Source organism: Erythrolamprus reginae, chromosome 2, assembly GCF_031021105.1.
Source record: "Erythrolamprus reginae isolate rEryReg1 chromosome 2, rEryReg1.hap1, whole genome shotgun sequence".
In the NCBI taxonomy this organism is placed as follows: Eukaryota; Metazoa; Chordata; class Lepidosauria; order Squamata; family Dipsadidae; genus Erythrolamprus; species Erythrolamprus reginae.
Genome location: NC_091951.1, coordinates 122349357 through 122363022, shown reverse-complemented (window position 1 = coordinate 122363022; position 13666 = coordinate 122349357). Strand labels below are relative to the sequence as shown.

General features: G+C 38.5%; 1 protein-coding gene across 4 annotated transcripts in view; it reads left to right on the top strand.

Annotated features, from left to right (window-relative positions):
- The window catches only part of JAKMIP2 (janus kinase and microtubule interacting protein 2), a 131708-nt gene extending 118612 nt beyond the window's left edge, over positions 1 to 13096 (top strand). For 2 of the 4 annotated variants that reach the window (XM_070739387.1, XM_070739386.1), the window contains exons 15-21: positions 497 to 550; positions 2335 to 2400; positions 3312 to 3380; positions 4251 to 4328; positions 6284 to 6487; positions 6900 to 6965; positions 12147 to 13096. In XM_070739387.1, coding sequence (XP_070595488.1) covers positions 497 to 550; positions 2335 to 2400; positions 3312 to 3380; positions 4251 to 4328; positions 6284 to 6487; positions 6900 to 6965; positions 12147 to 12248 — 639 coding nt within the window. In that variant the 3' untranslated portion in view covers positions 12249 to 13096. Of the gene's footprint in view, positions 1 to 496; positions 551 to 2334; positions 2401 to 3311; positions 3381 to 4250; positions 4329 to 6283; positions 6488 to 6899; positions 6966 to 10122; positions 10195 to 10371; positions 10434 to 12146 lie in introns of all 4 variants that reach the window. The other 2 variants (XM_070739388.1, XM_070739389.1) reach the window with 2 other exon arrangements.
- The last annotated feature ends 570 nt before the right edge of the window (positions 13097 to 13666 follow it).

The window sequence follows — 13666 nt, the reverse complement described above, 5'->3', positions numbered from 1 at the left end:
CTACAAAATCTATAAAAGATTGTAATGTTCCATAGAAAATGGAAGTATATAATATACCTTGAAGTAAAAGTACCAATAGAGAATACAGAGTCATGCTATAATTCTGATTAATATTCAGAGTGGAAAATTTGATTACCGACAGAGGGTAGACTGAATTTTAGATGACATGAATGAGTTAGATGCTTTTGTACAAGTCTTAAAATTGTAAAGAAATGTTTAAGAATCAGTCTAGCTATTTTTCTTCCTCCTCAACATTAGATTTTCTATACACTAGGCCTGTCACATAAATAATTATTTCTTCGGTTTTTTTCTTCTGCTACTACCCTGTGTAAATTAAAGTTTTCCACCCCTTTCCACACTGCTTTGGGGGCTTTTTTGCTCCTTTACTTAAGAAATGCTAAGTCATTTGTAGATCATCAAATCCATATCATAAAGTAGATACTGCTTATGAAAATCTTTTGTTCTTCTGTTCTGAATTTTATCATCTGTTTTATAGGATGTTAGCATTCCAGATCTTATAAAGCAGTTGGACATCTTGGGCGACAATGGGGTAAGTGATATGGATAACTAACAAACAGGTGCATAGCACCTTCTAGAAAATGTGTAGTATTGCAGAATAAAAGGTCAATCAAGATAAATGAATTTCATTCATTATTCCTTCCCTTTCCATTATTCCCTATTTTTACAAATAAAAAGTGTTACCTGTTTGAATTACCTCTTTTTTTCTCTGTCAGATTATTTTTTTGTTTTGTTTATTTATTCATTTTTCAATATACAAATCAATAAACTTTTTAACAGTACTGTGTCATATATATATCACACCATTATTTACATTTATTTCTATACACCTTTATTTTTCTGCTCTAACCAATTATACCACCTATTCCACACCTCATAAAATTCTGGTTCCTCTTGCCTTTCATTTCCAAAGTGAGCCTGTACATCTCTGCCATTTGAGTATTTTATGTATAATACTTTCATTACTTGGTGTACTTTTAGGTTTCCAGTATTGAGTACATATTATTCTTGCTGCTGTTATTATTTGTAAAATAATATTGTAAAATGATGTACTGGATTTGTTTCTTTATCTTAATGGCCTACTAAGATAGTATTCACAGAGTGGGCCTTCTCCGGGTCCCGTCAACTAAACAATGTCGGTTGGCGGGCCCCAGGGGAAGAGCCTTCTCTGTGGCGGCCCCAACTCTCTGGAACCAACTCCCCCCAGAGATTAGAACTGCCCCTACTCTCCTTGCCTTTCGTAAGCTCCTTAAAACCCACCTTTGTCATCAGGCATGGGGGAACTGAGACATCTCCCCCGGGCATATACAATTTATGCATGGTATGTTTGTATGTATGTTTGCTTAGTAAATGGGTTTTTTAAAATATTTTAAACTTTTATTTAGATTTGTCATGAATTGTTGTATTCTGTTGTGAGCCGCCCCAAGTCTGCGGAGAGGGGCGGCATACAAATCTAAATAATAAATAAATAATAAAATAAATTCTGTTGCATTTGCAAAACTTTTAAAATAAGAATATCCGAAGGTCTCAGACTAGAATAGACTGGAATCAATTTGTCCAATATGCTATTTACTTGTATCTAGAAGACACTAAGTTGAGAAAGACCAATTCCAATGAATGTTGTTCTAATTTTTTCTAGGTGATCACATATATTAATAGTTTAGATGGATGATACTTTATTTAGGAAGTCAAATAATTGGGATTTTACTTTTTTCCTGAAGCTCAAACTTTTATGGTTGGTTATTATTTTTAAACATTCCTAACTTCATGGTAAAATATATGTACAAACACTATAGCCGCTTTTCCATTCATTTGGATAGAAAATATTTTCCCAGCTCTTAATAAACAAAGAGCTGTTTCTTCCATTTAAGCAGTACCTCAACTGTGATAGATATTTATATTTTTACAATAAACATCGGCAATTTTGGGTTACAAGGGCTGCAGGAATAACTTTAAAACCATAATAACTGAGAGTTTTGACTTGCGTTTTCTTTATGCTTTTTTTTACAATTATTTTTTTTATGAGTGTTATATACATTCAAAATTTAATGGACTTATTCTATGGCTTAACTACATGTCAAACAGCAGCAGATATTTCAATGATTTTTTAGAGGGTCAAAAATGAAATTTGGGGATTGTTCATAGGTTGCTCGTTGGGAATTCCTGTCTAAATAAATGTGGAAGACTAGGAGTTTTGCACTTTATCAAAATCATTAAGAAAAGATGCACAGCAAAACTTGGTGACATTGACCAGATGTTAGTATGAAAAATTATTGCTGCTTTCTTAATTTGATTTTCTGCCTCTTGAATTTTCAGAATTTGAGAAATGAAGAACAAGTGGCTATAATTCAAGCCAGTACTGTCTTATCTCTGGCAGAAAAGGTATTTTAAAATGTATTTTGTATCTCTTGTATATTATTTAATATGAATAGAAAAGTTTAACTACTGTTAAAACTAAGTTCTTAACAGTATTTCTGGATCCCTGCACAAATGGATAGCTGTGTTCCTGTCAAACAGGCAACAAGCAATCAAAACAGGGAGGGTTCCATCAAACCCTGCACCAGTTAACCATAGTGTCCCCCAAGGCAGCCTATTAGGACCCACAGTCTTTCTGCTTTACATAAATAACCTTTGCGATCATATTACAAGCAGCTGTGTCCCCTTCGCTAATGATGTAAAACTATTTAACACCCCTGACAATACTGCTGCCTTACAAAGCAACCTTGACTATGTGTCAGAATGGTTGAACAATTGACAGCTTCGAATCTCAACCAATGAATGCTCTGTCTTATACATTGACAACAAAAATCAGAACACCAAATACAAGCTGGGCGGATACAACCTCATAGATGATCCTCACTCTGTCAAGGACCTAGGAGTATCATCTCAAACAATAGAAGCCCCAGAGCTCACTGCATTGCTAAAAAGGCATTAAGAATTCACCTGAGTACACCTGTTATCTTGTACATGTTCAAACAAACAAACCTTGAGCCTGTGAGATTCAAATGGCCAAATTGCAGACAGTTGGCAGGCAGCAGAAGTAGCCAGCATTCCAATCACTGTGCCTCCATGGCTCTATGTGTCAATTGCAGGTCAGAGAATGTAGCCAGGTTTAATTTCTCATTCCTCTTGTTTCTTGATGATTAGCTGATAGCAAGCGGCTGGAAGCAACTGCAGTCAAAATTCTACGCTCTGACTTTATAGTTTGGTGAAATGGAAAGACACCACTTTTATTATAATCCTGAAAGTGGAATTGGAATGCAGACTTAATTCTTTTTTCTCCCCTCCCTTAGTGGATACAGCAGATTGAGGGGGCTGAAGCAGCTCTGCACCAGAAGATGATGGAATTGGAAAGTGACATGGTAGGAAAGAAAAACTTTTGGGGGTGGAGGCAGTTTTCACTTTATCCCATGTTTGTTAGTTGCCTGCCGGAATTTGCTTTGTTTTTGCCCAAGTATTATTATAGGTAGTCTTTGAGTTACAACTATTTGTTTGTAGTTTGGAGTTACAAAGGCATTGAAATAAGTGACTTATGTCTGTTTTCCACTTATGAGCATTTATTTATTTATTTATTCATTCATTCATTCATTCATTCATTCATTTATTTATTTATTTGATTTTTATGCCACCCTTCTCAGACTCAGGACGACTTACAACATGTTAGCAATAGCACTTTCTAACAGAGCCAATATATTGCCCCCACAATCTGGATCCTCATTTTACCCACATCAGAAGGATGGAAGGCTGAGTCAACCTTGAACCGGTGATAATATTTAAACTGCTGACCTACAGATCTAGAGGCAGCTTCAGTGGCCTGCAGTACAGCACTCTACCTGCTGCGCCACACCAGCTCTTAATTGTAGCATCCCCATAGTCATGTGATCCAAAATCTGGCCCTTGCCAATTGGCATATATTTGTAGTCGCAGTGTCCCTGAGTCAAGTGATGACCGTGTGTAACCTTCCCAGCTGGATTCCAACAAGCAGAGTCAATGGGGGGGGGGGGGGGGAGCCAGATTCACTTAATCACTACTTGATTCAGTTAACAACTGCACTGAATCACTTAACAATTGCGGCAAAAATAGTTGTAAAATGGGGCAAAACTCACTTAATAACTGCCTGGGTTAGCAATGGAAATTTGAGCTCAATTGCGGTCAAGGACTATCTGTATATATTTTCTTATTTCCAGAATAATAAATGTAATGATTTTTTTCCCATCTGTCATTCCATATAGGAGCAATTCTGTAAAATAAAAGGTTACCTGGAAGAAGAACTGGACTACAGGAAACAAGCTCTTGATCAAGCCTATATGGTAATTTGAAAGCTAAGGATGGAAACAAAAGTACATTTCAGAATGCAAGTTTGTTGCACGCCACTGATAAATACACAGGCTTACAGTATGTTCTCACATAAGTTTAGTTAAAGTAAACTGCAAAGTAAACTCCAAATTAATGTGATTTTTAGATGACAGAGGGAGAAAGATAGATACACACGTTGAAGAAGGTCTCATCACACTGAGAGTTCAATCCAAAATAGCAGTAGATGTTTCTATATCAAGGTGCCAGGAAAAAAAATATGCTGTGAACTACATGTAGGTATCAGGAAGGGCATCAGGCTGGTAAACACTCAGCTTTATCCAGTTACCCTGATCCCATCTCGATAGAAGGTATTACAGGGCCATAAAAAGGAAGAGAGAGAGAGAGAGAACTTGCTATGAAATAACGTGTCAGTCTACTTTTGCGTTCTCCTTACATACGTAAGGGCTCCAGTGAATATCTGAATTTCTACTCCAAAGGCATAGCACTTTACGGGTTAACTTCAAAAGAGTGGAGCATTGTCCACACAGAGGTGTCTTTGCCATCAGAATGCATGGGAAAACCTACGGTATGTCCTGAAAAGAAGGAAGGATAGCTAGTGGGAGTAAAAAAAAAAGTTTATCTTCAGATGGCATATGAAGCTATTAGGAATCATCAGATTTGAGGCACTGAATGTAGTACTCTGCGTTAGAGAATAGAATTCTTTATTGGCCAAGTGTGATTGGACACACAAGGAATTTGTCTTTGGTGCATATGCTCTCAGTGTACATAAAAGAAAATATAGATTTGCCAAGAATCATGAGGTACAACAATGATTGTCATAGGGGTCAAATAAGCAAAGAGGAAACAATCAATATTAATACAAATCTTAGGATACAAGCAACAATCCTAAGCTGCATCAACAGGGGAATACACTCCAAGACCAGGGACGTCTTAATACCACTCTACTACGCCTTGGTCCGACCACACCTGGAGTACTGTATTCAGTTCTGGTCACCACACTTCAAAAGAGACATTGAACCTCTGGAGAAGGTGCAAAAAAGAGCAACCAAGATGATTAAGGGATTGGAAACCAAGACTTACGAAGAGAGACTGAGGGAACTGGGTATGGATAGCCTAGAGAAAAGGAGGGCCAGAGCGGACATGATAGCAGTCTACAAGTATACGAGGAGATGTCACAGAGAGGAGGGGATCACTTTATTCTTCAGGGCACCAGAGGGCCGGACGAGGAACAACCACTGGAAGCTGACCAAGGAGAGATTCAACATGGAGATAAGGAGGAACTTCCTGACAGTCAGAGTGATCAACCAATGGAACAACCTACCAGCGGACGTTGTGAACTCCAACACTCTGGACATTTTTAAGAGAAGATTGAACTGCCACTTGACTGGTGTACTATAGGGTTCCTGCTTGGGCAGGGGGTTGAACTCGATGGCCTTCATGGTCCCTTTCAACTCTAACAATAAATAAATAAATAAAAAAGTTAAAGTCATACAGTCCTAAGTGGGAGGAAATGGGTAATAGGAAGGATGAGAAAAAATTAGTAGAAATAGAAGTGCAGACTTAGTAAAAAGTTTGACAGTGTTGAGGGAATTATTTGTTTAGTAGAGTGATGGTGTTTGGGAAAAAACTGTCCTTGTGTCTAGTTGTCTTGGTGTGCAGTGCTCTGAGGGTAGGAGTTGAAACAGTTTATGTCCAGGATGTGAGGGGTCAGTAAATATTTTCACAGCCCTCTTTTTGACAAGTGCAGTATATAGGCTCTCAATAGGAGGCAGATTGGCAGCAATTGTTTTTTCTGCAGTTCTGATTATCCTCTGAGAAATACATAGTATACTTATTATCTATTAATTCCAATTGGTTCTACTGATTTAAAGTACAGTATGCATAGAGACAAACAGATGGTTTTGACCAAATTGTATCCCTTTCCAATATTTTTTATGCTATTGCTTAGAGAATCCAGGAACTTGAGGCTACCCTTTACAATGCTTTGCAACAAGAAACAGTGATAAAGTTTGGAGAACTGTTGAGTGAAAAGCAGCAGGAAGAACTTCGAACTGCTGTAGAGAAACTGAGAAGGCAAATGCTGAGAAAAAGCAGAGAATATGACTGTCAGATCCTCCAAGAGAGAATGGAATTGCTTCAACAGGCACATCAGGTGAGGCTCACTGTATAGAAAAATATTAGGGAGGTTCAGTTTATATATGGGTTTCATGGCATTTATTGTTGAGATGAAAATGTGAGAGAAATGATTAAATAATTATTAAAGATTGATGATCATATTAGAGAGCAATCAACATGTAAATATAAATTTTAATCAAATTTAAATTATTAGTTTTTATCAGGCCACATTCCGCCGCCCCCCATGTTAAAATGTAATCCTTTCACTTCATTATGAAACCAAGTTTGTTCCTCAACATGGAAAAGACTAAAACCCATGCAATTAGAGTGACACTTATCATTCATTTGTATGAATTTTAGTTTAGAATTTTTAAATTAATTTTCTTTGGCAGACTTTATAAGACATTTTTTAATTTGATTATTCATGTATATATTCAATTTGTTTCTAGAGGATCCGAGATTTAGAAGATAAAACAGACATCCAGAAGAGGCAGATAAAGGATCTGGAGGAAAAGGTTAGTTGTTTTACATATCTTTTTAAAAAAATCAATATTTTAAAGAATTTCCTATTTTATAATTCTAGGAACTCCAACTAGTTATTTTAGCGTAGCCAGTTTTTAGTCAACTGCCCTTGAATCAGACCTTTACTATTCAATTCCAGTAATTTCCATTGTCATATCTTGCTAGCTGTAGATTATAGGAGTCTGAAATAATTGGAAGGGATCTGGTTGGAAAATGCTATATTACTATAGTACTAAGAATAAACTCCAGTGATTTTTATTTTCTTCTTACATATTCTAATCCAGGAGGGTTTTGTAGGTACTTGGATGGATGGATGGATGGATGGATGGATGGATGGATGGATGGATGGATGGGTGAGTGGATGGGTGGCTGGATGCAATTCATTCTATTAGAACAAGGCAAAACTTTCCCTTCACCAATACTCTACCACCATTTTCAGAGATACTATGGGGAGCTTTTGATGATGTTTGGAAGAACACAAGCAGGGCAAATTATGTGCCCCGGTAACCAGAAAGGGTTTTTAATGGGACTGTTGGGTGTCGTTTTTCTTCTAATGATACAAGAATTACTATCTAATCTGTCTCCTCAGATTAAGAGATTCCCTTCAGATTCCCTTTAGAACCGTACTGTAATAATAAGAAAATTACACAAATCAGATTTTACCCATTATTCCACCATTTACCATTATATCAATTTTAATATGATAAGAATAATCAATTTAAAATAGTATTATACTATAGTGGTATTATATTCTTTTTTCAATTTCTTTTTATTGAACAGACTGTTTTCTCCTTTACTAAGTTAAAATTAGTCAATAAATGCAAAGGATTTTAGCCAACTAATACTTTATCTTAGTTTAAAACAAAAATCAAAATAGTTCATTTATATTAGATTTTATGGATATGGTTACCAGGTGAAAACTAAATACTTGTACATAGTGATTAAACATGAAACGCTGTTGTTCATAACACAAAAGCTTACTCATAACGCTATCATTTTGCTAGGTTTTCTTGTTAAACATGTTTGGTTGTCAAAGTGTAAACAATTCACCCTAAATTAGTAATGAAATCAAAAGGGAAGTTTCAATGAAATTTAGGAAACAAATTTAAGGACATCTAGTGGGTTGAGTCCTTCCAATGAAGTGACTTGGAATTCCTCTATGGAGAAAACACCCACCTGTGGATCAGATGATATTACCAAAACTGAGGCCATTAATATTAGATTGATATTAAGGAGATTAGAATAGAGTAGAGCAGAGCACAGCAGAGCAGAGCAGAGCAGAGCAGAATAGAATAGAATTTTATTGGCCAAGTGTGATTGGACACACAAGGAATTTGTCTTGGTGCAATAAAAATTCTATTCTATTCTATATGCTCTCAGTGTATGTACCATGTTTCCCCGATAGTAAGGCAGTGTCTTACTATCTTTTTACCCCCAAAAGCCCCACTGTGTCTTACTTTGGGGGTATGTCTTACATTGTCCCGGGCACCGGGGCCGGCTCGTCTTCGGGCGCGGGGAGCTGCCGGAAAGGAGGCGGGCGCCGACCTCGACATTCGGCGGGTTGCGAGGAGCATCCCCTCGCCGCTCCCGGCAATGTTTCTCGGCAGGGGAGGCCAACTCCGCGGCGACACGGACGCTCGGCTGGCTGGCTAAAGGCAGGTCAAGGGGTGGATGGGCAGTCAAAAAGGGTGAGCGGCCGCCGCTGTGCCCTCCTTCGCCCGCCTCCTTTCCGGCAGCTCCCTGCGCGCCCCTCGCCTTCGCTCGCCACGGCGCCACCGCCTCTTCCCCTGCCGAGGCTCAGCTGCAAGCGGCCAGCGAGGCCGAGCGGCTCCGAGGCGAGCGGAAAGGAGGCGGGCGAAGGAGGGCGCAGCTCCGGCCGCTCGCCTCGGAGCCGAGCAGCCTCGCTGGCCGCTTGCAGCTGAGCCTCGGCAGGGGAAGCGGCCAGCGAGGCCGATCGGCTCCGAGGCGAGCGGTCGGAGCTGCGCCCTCCTTCACCAGCCTCCTTTCCGGCAGCTCCCTGCGCGCCCCTCGCCTTCGCTCGCCGCAGCGCCACCGCCTCTTCCCCTGCCGAGGCTCAGCTGTAAGCGGCCAGCGAGGCCGCTCGGCTCCGAGGCGAGCGGAAAGGAGGCGGGCGAAGGAGGGCGCAGCTCCGGCCGCTCGCCTTGGAGCCGATCGGCCTCGCTGGCCGCTTGCAGCTGAGCCTCGGCAGGGGAAGAGGCGGTGGCGCCGCGGCAAGCGAAGGCGAGGGGCGCGCGGGGAGCTTGGAAGCAATGTCATCGGCCCCCCCCGCAATACCGTTTATCTACCGTGTTTCCCCGAAAGTAAGACATATGTCTTACTTTCGGGGTATGGCTTATATAAGCCGACCCCCCTGAAACCCCCCATATGTCTTACAATCGGGGGGGTCTTACTATCGGGGAAACACGGTAGAAGAAAAAGATACATTTGTCAAGAATTATGTGGTACAACACTTAATGGTTGTCATAGGGGTCAAATAAGAAACAATCAATATTAATAAAAATATTAGGATACAAGCAACAAGTTACAGTCATACAGTTCTAAGTGGGAGGAAAAGGATGATAGGAATGATGAGAAAAACCAGTAGAATAGAAGTGCAGATTTAATAAAAAGTCTGACAGTGTTGACGGAATTATTTGTTTAGTAGAGTGATGGCGTTCGGGGGAAAAATTGTTCTAGTGTCTAGTTGTCTTGGTGTGCAGTGCTCTGTAGCAACATTTTGAGGTTAGGAGTTGAAATAGTTTATGTCCAGGATGCGAGGGGTCAGTAAATATTTTCCCCGTCCTCTTTTTGACTCGTGCAGTATACAGGACCTCAATGGAAGGCAGGTTGGCAGCAATTGTTTTTTCTGCAGTTCTGATTATCCTCTTAGCTAATAAGATAGAAGCCTTAAATTTTATTGCTGTATGATTTCTTAGACTAAATGCAAACTCACATCATCACAGCGGCATCACATTATATATTGGGACTTCCCCCCGCTTGCTAAACCAGATATGGGCATGGCCAGAGCCTGACATATTGAGCCCATGGGCCAGGATTTTGATAGCCCTGGTCTATTGGATTTTATTTGTTTCAAAATATATGCTATATCTATGATAATAAAAACCTCTTAAAACTATTTTTTTCTTGCAGTTTCTGTTTCTGTTCTTGTTCTTCTCTCTTGCCTTTATTCTTTGGCCTTGATGTCAATGTGCCTCTTGAAAGGTAAGGCTGATTCTTTCTTTCTTTCTTGACACCAAAATACTCTTTTACAATTCAGTTCCCAAGTAGAATAGTTATTATGTGAATATCTGAACTCACATCAGAGATGATAATGGAAGAATAAATTGAGCAACTGTCAAATATTTCACAATGGTCTATTACTTTTTACATGTTACACAGAAAGCAAAAGTTCTGCAAAAGCTATCAAAGCAAATTTCAGCTACCTATTAAGTAAAATTCAGGTATGTGTTTATTAAGTAAAATTCAGATATGTGTTATGTGTACACATAAGACTTTTAAATATATACCTAAAAATCCAAGCATCATTTATTTTAAATGTAATTCATAATGGAATGCTTTCTGTCTCAGTGAAGTCTGTCTGTCTGAATGTGTATGTATTTGGTGTTGGTATGTACATATATTTTTATTTTAACCTCATAGTTATTTGTAAGATTCGTTTTTTTCAAATACAAAACTGCAAATTTGTAGTAATGATTTATTGTCATAGTATAGTTTTTAATACTAAAACTATATTTATTGTCATAATATAGTCTTTATTGTCATAATATAGTCTTTATTGTCATAATATAGTTTTTAAGTACAAAGAATGGGAGGAATGTATTCCAATATAATAAAAAGTTAAATATTCTGAACAAAATAAACCCCAGAAAATAGATCAAAAGTATATACAGTATATATACAACACACAGCAACAATTTCAGCCAACGGAGAACTTTTCACTCTTCCAAATAAGTCAAGACGCCCATGTTCTCCTGCTGTTATTCTTGTTTCTGAAGAAATATTGGCAAAACAAATTTCCAAAATGACAGGTATATAATATATGAACATAAGCTCAAATATTATGTATATATTATAGTATTAACTATCATGGAATCACAATGTGAAAGGAGACCATTTATTAAAACCCAATGTTAATGTCACTCAAATCAGTGTCCACATACCATTGCTAGGAATCATAAATGAAAGGAGTCTGATTAACCTATATGCAATATGTGTATTCCAATGGGTCTGGATGGCCACTGAGGCAGAAAATTTTTGAACCATTATATGACTTTTAGAAGATGCAACAACTCTCATTTAATCTAAACTGATTACATTGTGCCTTGGTAAGATCACACTTTAAGTTCAGTTTTGGTCACCCTGATATAAAAAAGATGCTGAGACTCTAGAAAGAATGCAGAGAAGAGCAGCAGAGATGATTAGGGGACTGGAAGAGAAAACATGAAGAATGGGTTGCAGGGATCTGCCAGGGGCAGGGTGTCAGCCTATTCTCCAAAGCACCTGAAGACAGAACAAGAAGCAATGGATGGGAACTAATCAAAACCAGAACCGACCTAGAAATAGGGAGAAATTTCCTGATAGCGATAACAATTAATAAGCGGAACAGCTTGCTTCAGAAGTTGTAGATGGTCCATCACTGGAGGTTTTTAAGAAGGGTCTCCTGCTTGAGCAGGAGGTTGGACTAAAAGATCTCCAAGGTCTCGTCTGACACTCTTATTCTGTTATCTATGTTGGTTACAAAACGTCAAAACATTGACGTATTATATATTTGGTTCCAGGGTAACATAATGGTTATGATAATAAATTGTGCAGCTTGAGAACCCGATGCAGGATTATACTCGATCACAGAGTTCAGTGAGTGACCTTTATAGCTCATATTACTATCGACCTTGTATTGACCTCATATCACTATTTATAATAGGAGCAATAAATTTGATAGAAACGCCATGACATGTATCCTCGAGCTCTCAAGAGCAAAGGTTTGGTAATGCAATAAACAGTTTTTAAAATATAGATGAGAATCTATCCTTTATATTTTAATCCAATATAAGGTACTCTAGAATTTGTGGATCTTGCAGTAGATGTTTAATTAAATTTCACTAATGCAGACTCCTTCAACTATGTATATATATAATTTTTTTGTCATTTTCCAGACTGATCACCAATACACAAAGGTCCTGAGAGGACAGATGCTTCCAAACCCACAAAAGGAAAAAAGAAATAAACAACCAACCCACCACTGTTTACAACTTTAAAACAAAGCAACTCTCTGCAATCAAGACCACTCCCACCATGCAGTTTAAAGCCATTATTCAAGATTTGTTACTTGACAGTTCCTGTCTAAAGATACAATATCAGCTGCATTTAAGGAAACTCTGCAAGAAAGAAGAGAATATCCCAGCAGCATACATCTCTAGGTTGTTGTTTTTTTAAATCAGCAAGAAGCTACGTTCAGCAGATTGAGTAAAAGTATGTCAGGCAAGGAACCAAAGTGACTACAGACTATCAATCCCTGCTGTGCAGGGGGATTATTTTAAACATAAAACATCAACTTCCCATGAAAGTCTTCAACAATTGAGGGGACAAAGTATTTAGAGTTCTAAGAGGACCATTATGATAATATCCATTTGGGGGGGAAATTGGCTTTCTTAATACAGGGACACTTTTTTTTCTGTTTTTAAACTCAGGAACAATGACAGCTGCAATGTGAACAAAAGACTCTTGTTTTTGTTTCAAACTGGGTGGACAACAGATAGATATAATTGACATTAATCCACTGCTGCCTGTTGGATCAAGGATGATCAGGCCTAGTGAGAGTGGCTGACAATGCTTGTGAGGACCAATGCTGTAGTCTGATGAAAATCGTTCATGAAGAACTGTGTGCTAGAAATGTATGTTATGTCAAACGAAAAACTCTTCCAAGAATGCCACACTAATTTAACCAGCTGCTTAATACCAATTCAGGAACTGGGATAGAAGGGTAAGAAACAATGGCATCTGAGAAGAAGCAAACATCTTTAGAGACACTTCAGCTTCACAAAAATTCATCCTTGAATTCATTCAGCAGTTAATGTACTAACGAAATAAGCGTTTTGTTTTCCCTCATCGCGTTCGTTGGTTTCTTCACCGGCTGCAAGAATCATAATGAGGATATCTCTCGATTAGCCAGTCTGCACAGTAAAAATGCAAATTTATTTTGTTAAGAATAGGTCTGAAATCAGCATTAAGGTCTACCTGAATGCAGCAATTCTTTTCTAGGTGGCAAGGTGTTACATTCAATTTTAATGGGGTTATTTGTGGAAATATTATCTTGGTCATGTACAGTAAATGCTCATTTGGAATCACTGGCTTGTATTTGGGAAGGGAATCCCATTTACTAGTCCTATGCATTCAAGGCAATGGGGTCACTGCACTTAAGGCAGCAGGAGAGTTTAGCAACTAGCATCCCACCATTTCTGCTTCTAAAAACCCTCACTGCCCAATTTTTCCATTTGTACTCTCCTCTTAGGCTACCACATCTGGGCTGTAAAAATCCAAATGACCCATCAGATAGCAACAAAAACACTTCTGCATTTCTCTGCTTGGTTTTGGAGGGCTTTTTTGTTTTTTGTTTTTGTGTGTGTGTGTTTCTACAGCCCAGATACGGTAGACTTGTTTATTTCCCCTATAGATA